At 35.0% G+C, this 16,332-nt stretch overlaps 1 protein-coding gene across 1 annotated transcript in view; it reads right to left on the bottom strand.

The window, feature by feature from the left end:
* Window positions 1-302: 302 nt before the first annotated feature.
* Window positions 303-16,332, bottom strand: part of LOC117666175 (cytosolic phospholipase A2 beta-like) — a 34,375-nt gene continuing 18,345 nt past the window's right edge. The window contains exons 8-20 of the mRNA XM_034418660.3: window positions 14,672-14,799; window positions 13,516-13,620; window positions 12,322-12,359; window positions 11,375-11,510; window positions 9,309-9,445; window positions 8,441-8,663; window positions 8,040-8,157; window positions 6,858-6,995; window positions 4,489-4,593; window positions 3,419-3,610; window positions 2,510-2,676; window positions 2,191-2,377; window positions 303-526 (exon numbers count right to left, since the gene is read on the bottom strand). Coding sequence (XP_034274551.1) covers window positions 303-526; window positions 2,191-2,377; window positions 2,510-2,676; window positions 3,419-3,610; window positions 4,489-4,593; window positions 6,858-6,995; window positions 8,040-8,157; window positions 8,441-8,663; window positions 9,309-9,445; window positions 11,375-11,510; window positions 12,322-12,359; window positions 13,516-13,620; window positions 14,672-14,799 — 1,898 coding nt within the window. The remainder of the gene's footprint in view (window positions 527-2,190; window positions 2,378-2,509; window positions 2,677-3,418; window positions 3,611-4,488; window positions 4,594-6,857; window positions 6,996-8,039; window positions 8,158-8,440; window positions 8,664-9,308; window positions 9,446-11,374; window positions 11,511-12,321; window positions 12,360-13,515; window positions 13,621-14,671; window positions 14,800-16,332) is intronic.

Here is a 16,332-nt window from a genome sequence, read left to right as displayed (position 1 = left end):
TGCTCAGTGGCCTGTGCTTCTGCTTAGCTGACCCCTTTGCCTCTGAAGGCAGAGCTGCTGTTTAACATAGAACATCTGTTTTATAGACCACGATCACAAAACTCTGAAGCCCATCACTGCCCAACAAATACCAGCTGTGAAAGCCTACAGCAGTATATTTAGTTTTAAATCCACTTGCTAAATCAAGAGTGAGAATTATCCAAGCATCCAACAAACTACAGCATATTGAAAACCAATTAATATTGCTTCAAACAATGCATCATGTTACATATTGGATTTCTTCTCTTTAAAGAGACAAATAATTATTGTTTATCATTTCTGGACCCACCATGCCGTTTTTTCTGCAAAGCGCTTTGAATGGTTTGGAAGATAATGTCTTTGCTATAAAGAATATTGTAGCTGCATAAATGTATTAGTTTGTCAAGGTTTTCTTCAGTATAGTTTATATCAAGGGTCTGATAGGGTGAGACTTCTTCTTCCAGATTGACTTTACCTTCTTGCATTTCGGAAGGAGTGCGTTTGACCCCTGAAAGGTTAAAAAAGTGAGTGAGTGAACCTTATTTGAAGCAAAACAATGCCCTGTAGGTAAAGATTTAAAACATTTGATACTTAGAAGCAAAATAAATTATTTATATCAACTTATCTATTTTGTGCCCTCGTTTTCTGGAGCTGATATAGCAATGGTATATTGATAGGCATTCTCCATTTTCCTGAACAGTGGAAGTTAAAATTATCTACTATAGAGAAAGCACTTCCGTTCTGGAATATTACTGCAATATGTCAGTAAAACTCCAGGTAGAAATCCCAACAGTCAAGCAGGTTTCTCTGGAAACCCTCTTTTTCCAATCAAGAGGAAAAAGGAGCAGTTTTTTCTGTCAACATTTTAAAAAATCTGCCATATCCCAGAATATAAAATATTGCTCCGAACCCTTGCCCTGACTGATGTACACTATCTTGCTGGTGAAATTAACAGCATGGAAAAAATTCTTTTTTTTAGCTATTAGTGCCTGTGAAAGAAATAATTTCAATCAATAGTTACCATGGGTAGCCTTTTGAGTATTTAAAGAATAGTTTTTTAACAGCCACACATAGTTTGCAGGGCTAAGAAATGCTTTCCAATCTTGGTGGCAATATTATGGGAAATCCTTTTTTTTTTTTTAATGCAAATTGAAAAGCTACTTCAGAGTGTACTTGAAATTAGGTATTATTACAGCTATGCCAATTGTTTCTTGCATGACCTGAAACTGAGAAATCCTAAAAGGGCTTGAGGAATTATTAAGCAACATGTCCTTTTCTCCTGTACTTGCACATCTGTTTCAGTCTGAACCCATGCCAGAGAAATAAAACTTGAAATGCCAAGGGTGAGGGTGGAGGTTGAAACTCTTATGATTCAAAGCTTTTGCATATTACAATATGAAAATGTTTGCAAGGAATCTATACTATGTGGTTTTAAGAGTAATCTTGGAAATGATACATGTAATCCTTACAATCACAATTGAGCCCAAAATTTATGTTGCTAAGTGAAACATTTGTTAAGTGAATTTATCCCATTTTATGACTTTTTCTTGCCACAGTTGTTAAGTGAATCAATGGATTTGTTAAGTGAGTAACCCAGTTGTTAAATCATTGCATGTATCTGTCCCAGGGGCCGTAGTTTGAGGACCCCTGATTTAGTGCAATATAAAAAATGCAAATAATTTTTCTGCAGAGCACCAAAATTTTCTCACGGACCGCCAGTGGTCTATGGACCACCAGTTGGTAACCGCTGCTCTAGAGGGCCAATACCAATCTGGGTTGCTGAGTATATTTCAGGTGCAGATTTAAAAGCAAGAACTACCTAAGCTATTTTTAAATAGAATAATTCAATAGTGTCTTCCTCTAGCTCAGTGTTTTTTTTAAGATGTGTGGACTTAAGACGTGTGAACATGCTGGCTGGGGAATTCTGGGAATTGAATTCCACACATCTTAAATTTGCCATGTTTACTTGATTAATATTCAGAAAACAGAACAATGTCTGTGTATGCATACATAATTAATGATCACAATTTGAAAATGTGTGTATTTGCACAATTTGAAAAGTGTAGTTTTCTTTAAACCTTGGGAAATGTCACTGCAGAAGGGATTTCGGTCAACATGTGAATTAAAGAAATCACTGAAGAAACAGTAAATGCTTAAATCAGCTGAATTTACCTGGTGCTGAGTATTCTTGGAAGGTGTGACAGACCAGTGGAAAACAAATTACTATTGGTGCTTTGGGATTATCTTCATCTGAGAAAACGTAGCACTCCTTCATATTCTTTCGCTCTTTCTCACTCGTATGAACCTTTGGAAAGGGAATGCCTTGGATTTCACAGTATTCAGCCATCATCTTCATTTGCTAAAGAAGAGACCAAAAGAGAAAAATCTTCCCAAATATATTCATTTTGCTTCCCATATGTAAATCAGAAACTTCCCTACCGAAGAATCTGTAATTGTCTATGATAAGCAGTGTAGAAGATTCAGTGCTCACCCTTAAGATTCCAGTCATCCCATAATCCAGAAGAATAATTATATCCACATTCCTTTCTGGCTTGAGAAGTGATATACCACTGTTGTTCATAAAATATCCTACATCTATTAAACAGAGGGATTTTGTGTTTGGTGTCAACTTGTTAGAAGAAGTGTCAAATATAGTATCTGAAAGACAATTGATACACTTTTTTTTCAACCAACGTGAGATAACTCCACAGTCTTTCACCAACAAAACCCTGTGCTGCCTCACATTGTCTTAGAAAGGAAACAATGATAAGAGATATGATTGAGATGTTCAGAATTATATATGGTGTGAATAAAGGAGAAACTTAATGAAGAAATCTCTGAAAACAGACTATTCTGAAAATATAATAGTGGGAACAACTCCCATTTGCTCCAAATGTGTAATGAACAAGAATTGTTTTGTGGCTCATTGGCCATTGGGAATGTAAAAATGGGAAACCATTCCAGAACTAAATGAAGGCCAAATTCAATCTTCTACAAGGTCATTTCCCAAAAAAGAAACAAAATAAGCTTAGTGTGTTTCAATAAATATTCCCAGGAGCAAAATAAATATTTGTGATACTTCTTTTCCTCTAGAGAAAGTTGTGTTCCCTATAGTGCTATTTCAGGAAGAATAATTGCATGTCACCTACCTCCAAAACACACTTATTATTATACCTCTTTTGTAATACATGAAAATATACTCTCATCTACTTTATCTTCTTGCTAGTCATCTCTCTTTCATTTGTAAGATCTAGATCAAAGATCTCCTTTTAAGGAATAGATATCATAGGACTATATAACTATCACTTTTGTACCTCCATAGTTATGAAACTGAGATATTTCTGAACTGATTCAATTCTGAACATTTACAGTGTTTCTAGAAATTATCATTCTCATTTACCACTCCATTTCATGAATTCTTTCTGATCCAGATAATCTTTATCAAAATCAAAGCTTTGTAGGAAGTTATAATTTTCCCCCCTTAAAGGACGATCAGTTAAAATGTCATTGAAGATTTCACAAAGTTTTCCACAGGGATAACTTGGAGGCTTGTAGACCGTAGCAGGATAAGGACTTGAAGAATAATTCTTATCTGAAACAAAATATAGAGATACTTCATGTATGGCAACTTTTACTTTTATTTTCAAAATATAACACTTCTGGATTAGTGAGGCTTTTTTTAATGTAGCACATTCCATTGAAAATAGTGCATCAAAAAGGAATATGCCCTGCAAACACAGACACAAATCTGAGTCACAGGAGCTTAAAAATGAGCTCCCCTCCTATCACAGGCTCAGCCTGCTAATTAGCTTTTTCTCCAGCACTGATTCCAGGTGGAACTTTTATATGTATTACCCACATATGAGCAGGAGAGTAGGCAATAAATCAAAGTTGTGCATAAGAAAATACTAAACAAACAGCTCATTATTATAATTCCACAAGTACACCACCATCACTCATCCACTGTCAAGCCCTAAAGAATAGCCACATAAGTACAATTTTCTTCAAAGGTGTCATTGTTTATAACTGTAATTTTGGGCTAAGAGGCAACAGTTTCACTGCTGGTTATGAGCAGGCACGGAGAAATTTCATGTATCTACTGAGGAGAAATTTAAGAAATATATGACAGAATAAAAAAGGATTCATATATTTACATTTCTTTTTCATTGTTATTATATGCACCTATTGCAAAGATTACAATGCTCTATATCCAATACATAACCCAGAAATGTCATTTTCCTTAAACATCAAAATATTCATAAATCAGAATAAGTCCCTATTTTCTTGACTAACTATAATTTTTGAATAATAGGTTATAATAGCTGCAATCGTCCCATAATTAGTTCCTATCTGATTGAGTAGGTGACCAGAAAAAGAAGGGATAGAATGTCTCTCTCTTTTATTTTACTTTGCAAAAATTATTTTAAAACTCTGACAATGCAAAGACTAAAATAGTATTGAAATTCTTACGCTTTATTGACATGTCTTTCACCCATCGTTCCCAGAATTCTTTTGGTGTTGTAGCCCAGTACAAACAATCGAGGAGATTTGGACTGAAGATGTTAGTCCAGATACCTACAAGACCAACCACATTGAAGACGTTACATGAACTCAAATTATAGTCCATCTCAACTGTATCAAAGGATATAGGGTCATTAGACTGAGAAACTGTGATAAATATTTATTACTGCCAGCTAATTAAATACTATAGACACAATTTAGCATCACAGTATTAACAAAACCATTATGGCTGATAAGAGATTCTGTTGATAGTGTCATATCCACTGTTAACACAGTAACAAAGCACAGGTATTGAGTTTAGATGACACACTATAGCCAAATAAATAAACAAAGCATATTATGCTTTAAAATGATCGCAGATTATGCTAGGACAATGGCTTGGTCCCCTAATCAGGCTGAATACAAATCACCCAACCTCATTTTAATCTAAACTATTATGCTATACAAACCCAGCCATTATGACAAGAATAAAAATAGGAGAAGGTATTACAACACAGCTGGATAACCTGAAGGAAATCCTAACAGGAGTCAAAAGCCAGTGATATCAAAACCAAAGCTACCACCTTTTTTGCTAGATGTTTATCCAATCATCTTAAATTTGCACAATGTATTGAGCTAAATTATGATTGGCTGGTTTAGGTTCAGGGTGTGTGAGGTGAACACAGTTTCTCTATTTTTCACCCACCTTTTCCATTCATACCTCCAGTTAGATTCAGAGCATCGTGCTGTTACGATACATGTTCCATCCTTTGGTATTTGCAGTGTGATTAAATACAGATATGCCTCAAAGTTGCTGTTTGCTGCACAACACTGCTTCCATCATTTTTTTTCATTGAGAAAAATGGGAAGTCTCAGCAGATTACCTATGCAAGTATCCATACATCCCCACCTATCTTTCTTTCTATGGCTACCTCTCTCTCCATACAATTGTCCCTCTTTGGCCCTGCCTCCAAGCAGTCAGTTTCTTGAAGCCCAATGTTTGTAAGGAAAGCAGGGATAGAACCTGAAGGCCATATGAGGGGATTTATCAGTTGAAGATTCCCTCATCTCTAATTGCCTATTTGGACACAATGCTCTCTGGACTTTCAAATGGTGAAATGGTTGCCAGAAAGGGCCTCAGGCATAAAAAAAATTAGTCCAAATCCTGGCTGCTGAAAGCAGAAGAACTAAAATCCGAATGCAAATTAGCACAGGATGCATTTCTGAATCCCTGTTGTAGAAAATGACTTTGGTCTAATGGCTGACTCTCATAGTCTTCCTCCACTTGGTACTTTCTGGTAACTAGCAATTTCCTGGTTGGAAATTAAGGAAATTGTGATCCACCATATCTGAAGGATATTCACTTTGGGAATGTTGCAATGTTCAGTATTTTCATCTGGTATGTGTTTACAATAACGGTGCAAGACTCTACCAAAACTCTGTAAAAAAAAGTAGTCTGAAGGAGAATGAGGGCCCTAAATCATCCAGCAAGCTCCTATAGAACCTGAATGCCTCTGGTCCTAATCCTAATCCAATACCTTAAGCACTACATCATATAGGCTCTCATGGAGGGATGTGCCTATATGCACTCCAGTGCTCCAAACTAAAATGTTATACATTTTATCATTCATTTATTTATAGTAGTGGAACCCTGCACTGAATAGGGAGTTGGCCAAGGCAGACTAAATTTCTTCCAATGCTGTGATGCAACTCATGAAAGCAACTTCTTGGTGACAAAGGGAGCAGGAAGAAACTTTCATGAAATGCACCTTTAGTTTAAAATAAAAGCATTTTTATTATTATTATTTATTGAATTTCTATACCGCCCTACTCCCGAAGGACTCAGGGCGGTGTACAGCCATGAAATAAAACACATAAATATACAAAATTTAAAATCGAATAAAATAAATTAAATAAATTTGGCTGAATTTAAAGGAATCCCAGTTTTGGTTAAGTTGCAATTGTTGTGTTTTCTATGTAATGCCCTACATATGTCAATGTTCAATGCTGAGATTAAACAAAATATAACACAAACAGTGAAAGGTACATTGATCAGTATGAGTCTTTTACAGATTCATAATCTTACATGTTGTATATGTGTGTGTGTGTGTGATATATCATTTTAGCCATTGTCTATCCACTGCAGGATGAAGGCCTCTCCTCTTCCACATGATTTTAACTTTAACTTTTTTTTAATATTTTAACTGCCGCAATGGAGCTCTGATCGCTTTGGAGTAAAAGTCTAGAAGTCTAAGACTACCCAGGAAGACAGGATCTTTCCAAGGTTTCACTGAGAAGCTCTGCTGTATTTTCCTTTAGCTTATAATTAAACAGATCACCTTCCATATAGCAAATCCGGGACTCTGGGATCTTCTTTACCATTCTTCCCATGAAGAATTCGCTATCAAACTCCTCTGAGCGAATCTGTGCACCATATTTTAGGAAACCCACTTCGTAAGGATTGAACTCCACCCATTCTGCAACAAAGGGGTGCACAAAAGAGTGAAAGACAGCTTGGTTGGCTACTGATCCAAAAATGAAATCGGAAGGAAGGAAGGAAGGAAGGAAGGAAGGAAGGAAGGAAGGAAGGGAGGGAGGGAGGGAGGGAGGGAGGGAGGGAGGGAGGGAAAGAAAAAAAGACAGACAGACAGACAGATAGACAGACCTCCAGGGAGATTTCTTGTAGAAAAAATAGCATCAGACAAACAACCATCTTGTCCCAATTACCTTTATCAATTTTGTGATATCTTCCACAAATCTAAGTGCAAAACATGACAAACTAGAAGTTTGTATTTAATGAACTACTTGCATCACTATGTTTATAACATAGAGAACAATGAAAAGCTGTTTAATGGAATAATTTATAACCATTTAAATAGTTATACAAATCTAACGCATAACTTTTTAGAAGAAATTACTAGAACTATCTATAATCCCTGGCCAATAAAAGATAATGTCATTTCTTCTTATTTAGATGTAGATTTGAATCACTAGCTTTCAACATATTATATTTTGGAGGTTAGATGTGGATGCTAAAAAAAAAAAGAAAAATGCCTAGTTGCTCAGCAAAAACAGAAGCCTATCCTTTCAAGCAAATATTGATGTAGAGGAGAACATTTTTCATTATCCTAAATAATAATGCAAGCAGAGATAATTTAGATCAGGACAGGAAACAGGTACCTTGCTGGATGTTTTGGGCTTCACCTCTTATCAGTGCAAATTGTGCATATCTAACCTATCAATAGCTTAAATATTACAGTACTATATTTTTCTCTTTGATTTTCTGCGTGATCTTTCTGCCTTGGTGAAATTGGGTGAAAATGAGTATAATGCAATCTTCCCTATATAATCCATGTAGAAGTACTGTACTCTGAGATTCATGATAAATAGGAAGTACTCGTTATATTAAATTCAAGGTCAACATTTCATGCTCTTCCCTTTTTCTCCTCTCTTCCAATGCCTAGAGCATGCGATCAAAGCCCACGTTTCCACCGTGGAGAGACTGATGTGTGGGTACCCACCTCTAAAGTCAAAAGTGTTGATATTTTCTTCTTTGACATTGATGGCTGCGTAAATAGGAAAAGGGTTTTGCCCCTGATTCAAAGCTTGTTGCTGGTCTGAGAGCTTACAGGGATTTGCCTTCAATCAAAGGGAAACAAAATAAATATTTTAATATATGTATCATTCAATAGAAGAGAATACATGTAGCTCAGGGTTAAACTGGGAAATCCTTGGTATTCTCTGAGCTTGCTTGCCTTTTTTGCAGATGTTTCATTACCCAAGTAGATAACATCATCAGCGTTCGGAAGTGTGAGGCAACCCACACTCACCAACACAGATGATGTTACATGATGTAACATTGCTGCTTCAATAGGAGAAACTAGGGATCACATCTTTGCTGCATAACAAATAATTAACATACTTCATTGTGGAGAAAAGCTTCCTGAATAAGGGCCCAGAGTGCTGTAAAAGATGAAAGATGACCAGCTTTTATCCGCTTAGTTAGCTCTTTGTGAAACTGCTTCAATCTCTCAGTAGAAATAATATTATTTTTGTTCTTCAGCAACTGTCTTTTTATATTATTGATGTGCTCTTCAAAACTTTGATGTGACCAGTCAATATGATGATACAAATTTGTCAGCGTCCTGCAGTAGTGAGAAAAATTATATTTAATAAAATGGAAATTTCTCCACTATTATACATTCATAGTATATTTCCAAGCATTTTAGAAACTGTTCTTATAAAGTCATCATTCTGATGTTGGGATCTAGTTTTCAAGTGGAATTGCCCAAAGAATGAAATCCTGATGGTTTTAATTAACTCTTTGGACATATATTTTGAAATAGAAAAATTTACTCTTGTCCTTTATTAAATGCTGACATATACTGCACATGGACAATTCAATTCTAGTAATAATGATAGTGATCCTTAACCCAAATTTGAAGTTCACCTTTTTTTCTGGCTAAAAGATATGGTTATTCACCTTGATTCTCAACTTTTAGTCCAGCCTCCAATGATATTGTTAAATCATTTTACACTCAGAATTGGGGTGGTGGAACATTTCTGCTCCAACAAGGAATCCCTTCTGCTCAGTAGAACACTGACTTTCATAGTCCTACTCTAATGAAGGAGTAGAGAGAGTGAAGTCCCAAAACCACTCATCAATGAAAAGCAGGGTGAATGGTGTATTTTTCTAATTGTGTTCATTTCCATGGACATAATTTTCTCAGCCTTGAGCCCAATATAATTGGAATTCTAATTAAATGTAACACATTCCCCTTAGTTTTTACCATGTTGATCCAGAAGCACTGGTGATATATGTAATGCAATCCAAAAGGTTCAGCTTCTGGAAGGCTGAGAGTTGAGCATACAAGGATGACATGGCTCTGATACCACCTCCAGTTGCCAAAAGACCAATCACTGGGACCTGTTAGAAATATAAGCAATCACTTCATTAATAATATAAACAGTGACTTTGGCCATAGAACAATCATAGACTCTAGAAGATAACATTCCAACCCCAAATTATCTTTTAATAGACCAAATTGACAGTTCCAGTTTGCAGTGGAGAAAATAGCAGCTTAACCGTCTCCAGAGGGAAACAATGACATAGTTTTTTTTTCGCCTCCAGATTTGGGGGGGGGATTTTTTTTCCTTCTAGATTTAAAGAGGAAACTTGAAATCAACGTATGTCCTTCATGCTATCACTCATCAAGAATAAGTCGTGGAAACAGAGTTTTTTCCCAATTGGCTAGTGAGTTGAACAACAGATAGGTGAGTTCAAGTGAGTTCACAGCTGAGTCACAGCCTAAATTTATGGACAGTAAAACTGACATTCCTTATTCTAATTTTTGGATTATAATTCCTTTTTCAGTTAAAGAGATATTTTGTTTAGATATGGGTGTTTCTCTTTGGTGATTGTCATTATTTCTGGGACTATAATATTTAGAAATGTCTGAGAACTTGATTGATTTTTGCTTGCCTTACAAAAACTAAACTAAAAAGATTAAAATAAAATAAAATATTTTTTATTTATTTAAAATAGAAAAAGGAACTTTTCTTTGTGAAAGCGTGAATAGAAAAAACTCTTCTGTAGGAAAGCTGTCTTGTTTATATATCAGTTGTAAAAGAAAACCTTAAAGGTCTATTACTAGAGCACAAGATGGCTACTTTAAAAGAAGTATTTGATTTATGGAATGTGAAGTGAACTTTTTACTGGAACCACAAGTTACAATTGAAGATTAACAAATCCTTCTGGAAACAGTTGATTACAAACACAATTAGATGTTCAAACATTGAAAAAGACATTGTGGATTACCCTTTCTAATTGAGATATAAGAAATTTATTGGAGTTACTTCATGGAAATTGCAAGTGGACTTGAAAAATGATAAAAATTTCAATACAAGAAAAAAATATTCTAAAAAAAACAGGAGTCAGAATTTTATTTATGGGATTTAAGAAAGGTAGTAAGAAAGGAAAAAATATATAATTGGTTAATTTGACTACCTGGCTAAATAATGAGGTTTTATTTTTGATGATGTTGAATGGTTATATGGATTGGATAATGTTTCTTTTAGAAATAACTAATGGGGTAGCAGATGAGTTTTTGACATCTATATAAGGAGAAATTATTTTTGATAAAGTTACATTAATTTCTTTTTTATATTATTTAATTGTTAAAGAGAGGCATGAGGGGAGCATAGAGTAAATGGACAAGAGAGTTATATATTTATGTCATTAGATATTTTTGCTAATTTTGATCTTGGCTAAGTAATAAGAAGAGCGGGAACTTTAGGTGTGTGTTTAAAAGATTTATAAAGTTTTGGCTTCTAAGTAAGCAGATGGACAAGTCTCTCCAATTTTCTTGAGAAGGTTTTTCAGAAGTGGTTTGCAATTGCCTCTTTCCTAAGGCTGAGAGAGAGAGACTGGCCCAAAGTCATCCAGCTGGCTTTGTGTCTAACACGGGCCCAGAAAGAATACCTTCTGACTCTGAGTTTCTAATTTGGTGCCTTAAACACTACACCAAATTGGTTCTCTTTATAGGATTTACATCTACATCAGCTTATATGTAGGATCAAGCTATATACAAACAGAAGCTTAGCTTATGGTGCAAATCCAAAATGGATATCCAGAAACCAGATTTTGTAACTTTCTATGAATTTACGTAACAAGGCTGATTTCTAGAAATCCAATATGGCTTCCATTTTGTGTCCAGACAATCTCTGTTAGAATCATACACATGGCAGCTCCTGAACTTACATTTTCAATCTAATGTATTGTGCAGGCACCATTATGCTTGTCCATAGATGGTAATTAATCATTTAACATGCAAATAATTACAAGAAGTCCACATACCTCATCCTCTTGTAACTTCTCTCCTAGATTAAAAAGCTTATACAGGGCATCTGCAACAACCTTTTTCCTCTTGCGCAGAAAATCCTGCTCACCAGGACAAAGTTCATAACCCAAGCGCACATCAAGATTCTGTGACCTGGGACACCGAAACAGCCATATCACTGCTAAGCATAGACAGTTGTCCAATCATTTCAACAATAATGCAGTGAGCTGAATATCAATTCACAATTTACAGCCCTTTACCAGATATGGTTTCAGATCTCTATGGAAATCAAAATCAGCCCCATGCCAATCAATTGAGGATTGCTGGATGCTCTTCATTGCACTAAGCCTTGATTTCCTCCTGCTTCAATTGAACTGTTTTATGCAAAGGGAGCACCTCGGGAGGAAGTCCAGCCTTAGAGCATTGAAGAATGACCAGCAATACCACCAATTCATTCATTAATCCAGCTGGCTTCCCATGTAAATCTGAATTTATATCTGAAGCCTATAGTAGATTAGACTACAATTAGAAAAACCAAGTTCTCATTTAAGGAGTATTGAAATAGAGAATATTTGAAAGGTCAGAGGCTACATCTCAGCTTGTTAACTCCAAGAAGGGCTGTGGCTGAATTTTTCCTTTTCCTTTTCAGGTTTGGGAAAATTATTTTAGGCTTTGGGGAAACTCTTTGTGAAACGTTTCAGGGCAAAAATGAGATATAGGGGGAAACTGTTCTCATTCCCACTTTTCAAACCACCAAAGGAGTCTGAAATCAAAGCAGTGGAATATGGTAGTTTTGCTAGTGAATTTCTGGAGAACTATAAATGAGATAGTAGGGAATTACATACAAGCTTCAAATTATGCACAAATGGTGCACATGTCATTCATGCTGAGGATAAACTGTTTTTCCTTTGCATTCACTCGGTGTATTAACTGTGCCCCAAAAAATAGAAAGAAAATACCTTACCGGTCAATTACCTGGAGATACAGCTCCAAGGTACTCCCCTAAAACCCCAAAAACATGCATTAGTGAAGACAGTGAACTAAAAGGGGTAGAGAGACAAATAAGTTGGGCATGTGAAAAAAACAACAAATGAACTCTTTAGATTTGTTCAATCAAGGAGTGCATAGGAGTACTTATAATCAATTTATCAATCAATAAAGAAACACAGAAAGTACTATATTAGACTTAAGACTTCCGTTTTTCAATGTATGAAAAAGTGTGAAACATACATGTAATAAATGATCACGGGAAAGATTCAGTTTGCATATTTGTGGGAAACTTGCCATTTTCTGAGTATGAAAAAGATTGGGGGGGGAGAAAGAATCTTTGTCTTGTCTTTCTCATAAATAATGCAAAATAAGTAAAATGATCCTTGGATGATGTTCCATTGTCTATTCTTGAGCCAATTAACAGCTCGGAAAGTCCCTTATTCTTGAAATTTCACTAATTCGTGTTTTGAAGCCAGAATAGAGTTTCTAGTATGTTGCTCCCTACTTCAAAATAAGAGATTCCTATTAATTAATTAATTACTGAAAGCAGTAATTGTGTAGTTTATGTATGAACTACATAATATATGTATGTATGAACTACAAAATATTATATATGAATATTATGTGTGAATATTAATATGTTTGTATATATATATAACATTATGTATGAACTACATTATGTAGTTTATGAAGAGCCCTGGTGGTGCAGCAGACTACAGCACTGTTATTAACATCAGCTGCCTGCAATTACTGCAAGTTCAAATCTCACCAGGCTCAAGGTTGACTCAGCCTTCCATCCTTTCTAAGGTAGGTAAAATGAGGACCTGGATTGTCGGGGCAATAAGCTGAATTTGTATAAGTATACAAAAATATGAAGGCTATTGCTTAATACATTGTAAGCTGCCCTGAGCCTCCGGAGAAGGGCAGCATATAAATCAAATAAAAAAAAAGTTTATGTATAATTTCTGACCAGCAGTCAGTTACATTGAATCTATGGGGGAAGGGGAAGCAGCATTTTCCTTTTTATATATATATATAAAAACATAGTTTTTAACAGATCTTTACAGAAAGTTTAAATGATAGTTTATTTTTATCACCCAAATATGCTTTAAAAAAACAGCAACAGTATCAGGAAAGGTGATCATTCATTTCAAGAATCAAAACTTGCCTTCCCTGTTGGTAATTCAACTTTGACTTGGTTGCCAACTGGAAGCAGTTTCAAAGGCAGAATTAATGAATAATCAGATTCACTGGCCTTGTTAGGTATAATGTTCTGGGAAGAAAAAAAGATAACCCAAATAAATAAGATGTAGGATATTAAAAATGAAGGTTGCTTCTTGCTTGATGATGATCATGATAGTAATGATAAACTGGCCTTTCAATCTTTGAATGTCTTTTTATTCAGGCAAATTCCAGGCAAGTTGAAGTTTTACATTTTAAAAAACTAGCTGAACTGTCAGTTCTTGGACCTCAAGAATTATTCTGTCTCTTTTCTTATATTTTCCTTTAACTGTTCTGAACCTTCATTAAATTTACAATAATTCTTGCTGACTCCACGGAAAACTTTTTGCCATCTAGTACAAATCTTGGATAAAGAAATATACATATTCAACAGCTAGTTGGAAGCAGACTATCTCATTGTATTTTTGGCTACAATTTACAAATTATTTCAAAATGTCTATTTATTTAAATATTTAAAAAGTATTTAAAATTAAAAGTATAACATATTTTTAAAATATTTTTTTAAAAATTAAAAAGTAAATATTTAAAAAGTAAAAATGAGAAAATAGCAAATTACAAAAATGAAGAGTGAGGATGGTCAGAATAACAAGCCCAGATGGGGGAAAAAAACAGCTCACACAATCTAAAAGGTGGGAGCTCTGGTGGCTCAACAGACTAAAGCACTGTTATTAACATCCACTTACATCTGCTGTCTGCAATTACTGCAAGTTCAAATCTCCCCAGGCTCAAGGTGGACTCAGCCTTCCATCCTTTCTAAGGTAGGTAAAATGAGGACCCAGATTATGGGGGCAATAAGCTGACTTTGTATAAATATACAAAAGTATGAAGGCTATTGCTTAACGCATTGTAAACCGCCCTGAGTCTCCGGAGAAGTGCAGAATATAAATTAAATTTTTTTTAAAAAGGCCCAGGTGAAGAGCCAAATCTTCAAGATCCTTTAAAACATCACCAGAATGGTACTGACGGTTATTTATTTATTACTACACTATAACCTGATGGATAATTGGGCGTCCATGGAAAAGGGATACATTCATACTTATTTTCCTGTGCTGCTGTGGGTTCAAGATAACTGAGACCATTACCTGAACTTTAACTTTTAGTACTGGTCCAAAGCTTTTTATGCAATGAAAGCGGAAGGAATCTAAATTTTTACTTGTCTTCTGTGTTCCTTCATAAGATTGATCAACTGAAAAGACCACATTTTTATTGGCTAAAATAAAACAAGACATGATAAATTAAATTAGATGTTAGATATTTATGCGTCTAAAAATGTATTGTTAAAAACTTCATTTTAGCATAGACACTTGTTGTTCTATATTTATAAACAATATTGTTATATATTGTTATATAGCATATTTTGTCAAATGTATCAAGACATACAGTAGACATAGAACCCCATGTCTCTTTCATACATACAATATTTAATATCATTCGTATATAAAAAGATATTCAGCTTACAGCTTGTGCATACGAAAGCATAGTAAGATTAGGTCAAAAGACTTGCTAAAATTTAGATAATTTATAACCAGGTATACATAAGCTATACAGTATATCCTGAGGAACCTAGTATCAGATGATGCATTAAATTTACAGAGCTTTTTTCTGTTTTTATAAATCTGATACAAAGAAAATACATCACTTTAAAAATATTGAATTCCAGCTCAAATTCATGTTTTGCCAATTGCCATTCACATTTTATAATTTGAATATGAAATCAAGGATTTTACACTACTTCCACTTTAACATTCAGATGCTTCAGATGTGATAGACCTGAATATTGATAGGGATCATGAACTACCACTGCACACTATATCAAATACAGCCTAATCTGAATATTAGTGCATACCAAGAATCAAATAACACAAAATACACAATATTGAAATAGAATAGCCTTATAAGATTATTTTTTTTATTTATTCTTAAATTTATTGGCCGCTCATCTTACCACAGGGTAATTCTTATTATAAGATCAGCCTGTTGCTGTCTTGCAATGCTTATTCAGTAGTCAAAAGAGGGATGCTAAATACTGCTGCTATCTGTGATATAGGATATTCCCCTCAAAATGTCTCTCATAGAGAGGGATCTTCAATCTCAAGCAAGCTTACATCTTCAAGAATTTGGGGGGGGGACCCAGGAGGAAGAAACACCACCATTTGTAAAAGAATTATGGGGAAGATTAAGCAACCTCTTCTCAGTTGTGATGCTTTGCCTTGTTTTAGAAAACCTTCCCACTGCCTCAAGAAATGTAAGTTCAGTGATAGATGCTTGACAGAGTAAAGATGTGGCTTCACCTTTAAGAGGATATTTCAAACTTTCAACTGACGACCCCCAGGGGGAGAGCCTTCTCTGTGGGGGCACCCGCCCTCTGGAACGAGCTACCCCCAGGAATATGACTGATCCCGGACCTCCGGACCTTCCGTCGAGCTTTGAAGACCTTCCTATTTCAGCAAGCTGGGCTGGTTTAAAATTTTAATGGGTTATTTTAAGGGTAATGGGTTTTAATTTTTAGGAAGCCAATTCGATTTAATTCTGTTTTAAATTATTTTAAATTTTATATTGTATGTATTTTCATTTTGGCTGTTCACCGCCCTGAGTCCTTCGGGAGAAGGGCGGTATACAAATTTAAACAATAAATAAATAAATAAATAAACTCAAGAGAACAGCTGGCAATAGATAAATATTCATAGCTTCTTCTTTAGCCAGCTATGTTAATGAAACAATTGGTAAACATCATCAAATAGTA

The sequence above is a fragment of the Pantherophis guttatus genome, chromosome 1 (genome assembly GCF_059756535.1).
Source record: "Pantherophis guttatus breed Tessera chromosome 1, ASM5975653v1, whole genome shotgun sequence".
NCBI classification, from domain to species: domain Eukaryota; kingdom Metazoa; phylum Chordata; class Lepidosauria; order Squamata; family Colubridae; genus Pantherophis; species Pantherophis guttatus.
The sequence above is the reverse complement of the archived record's forward strand: the minus strand, read 5'-3'. Positions and strand labels throughout refer to the sequence as shown.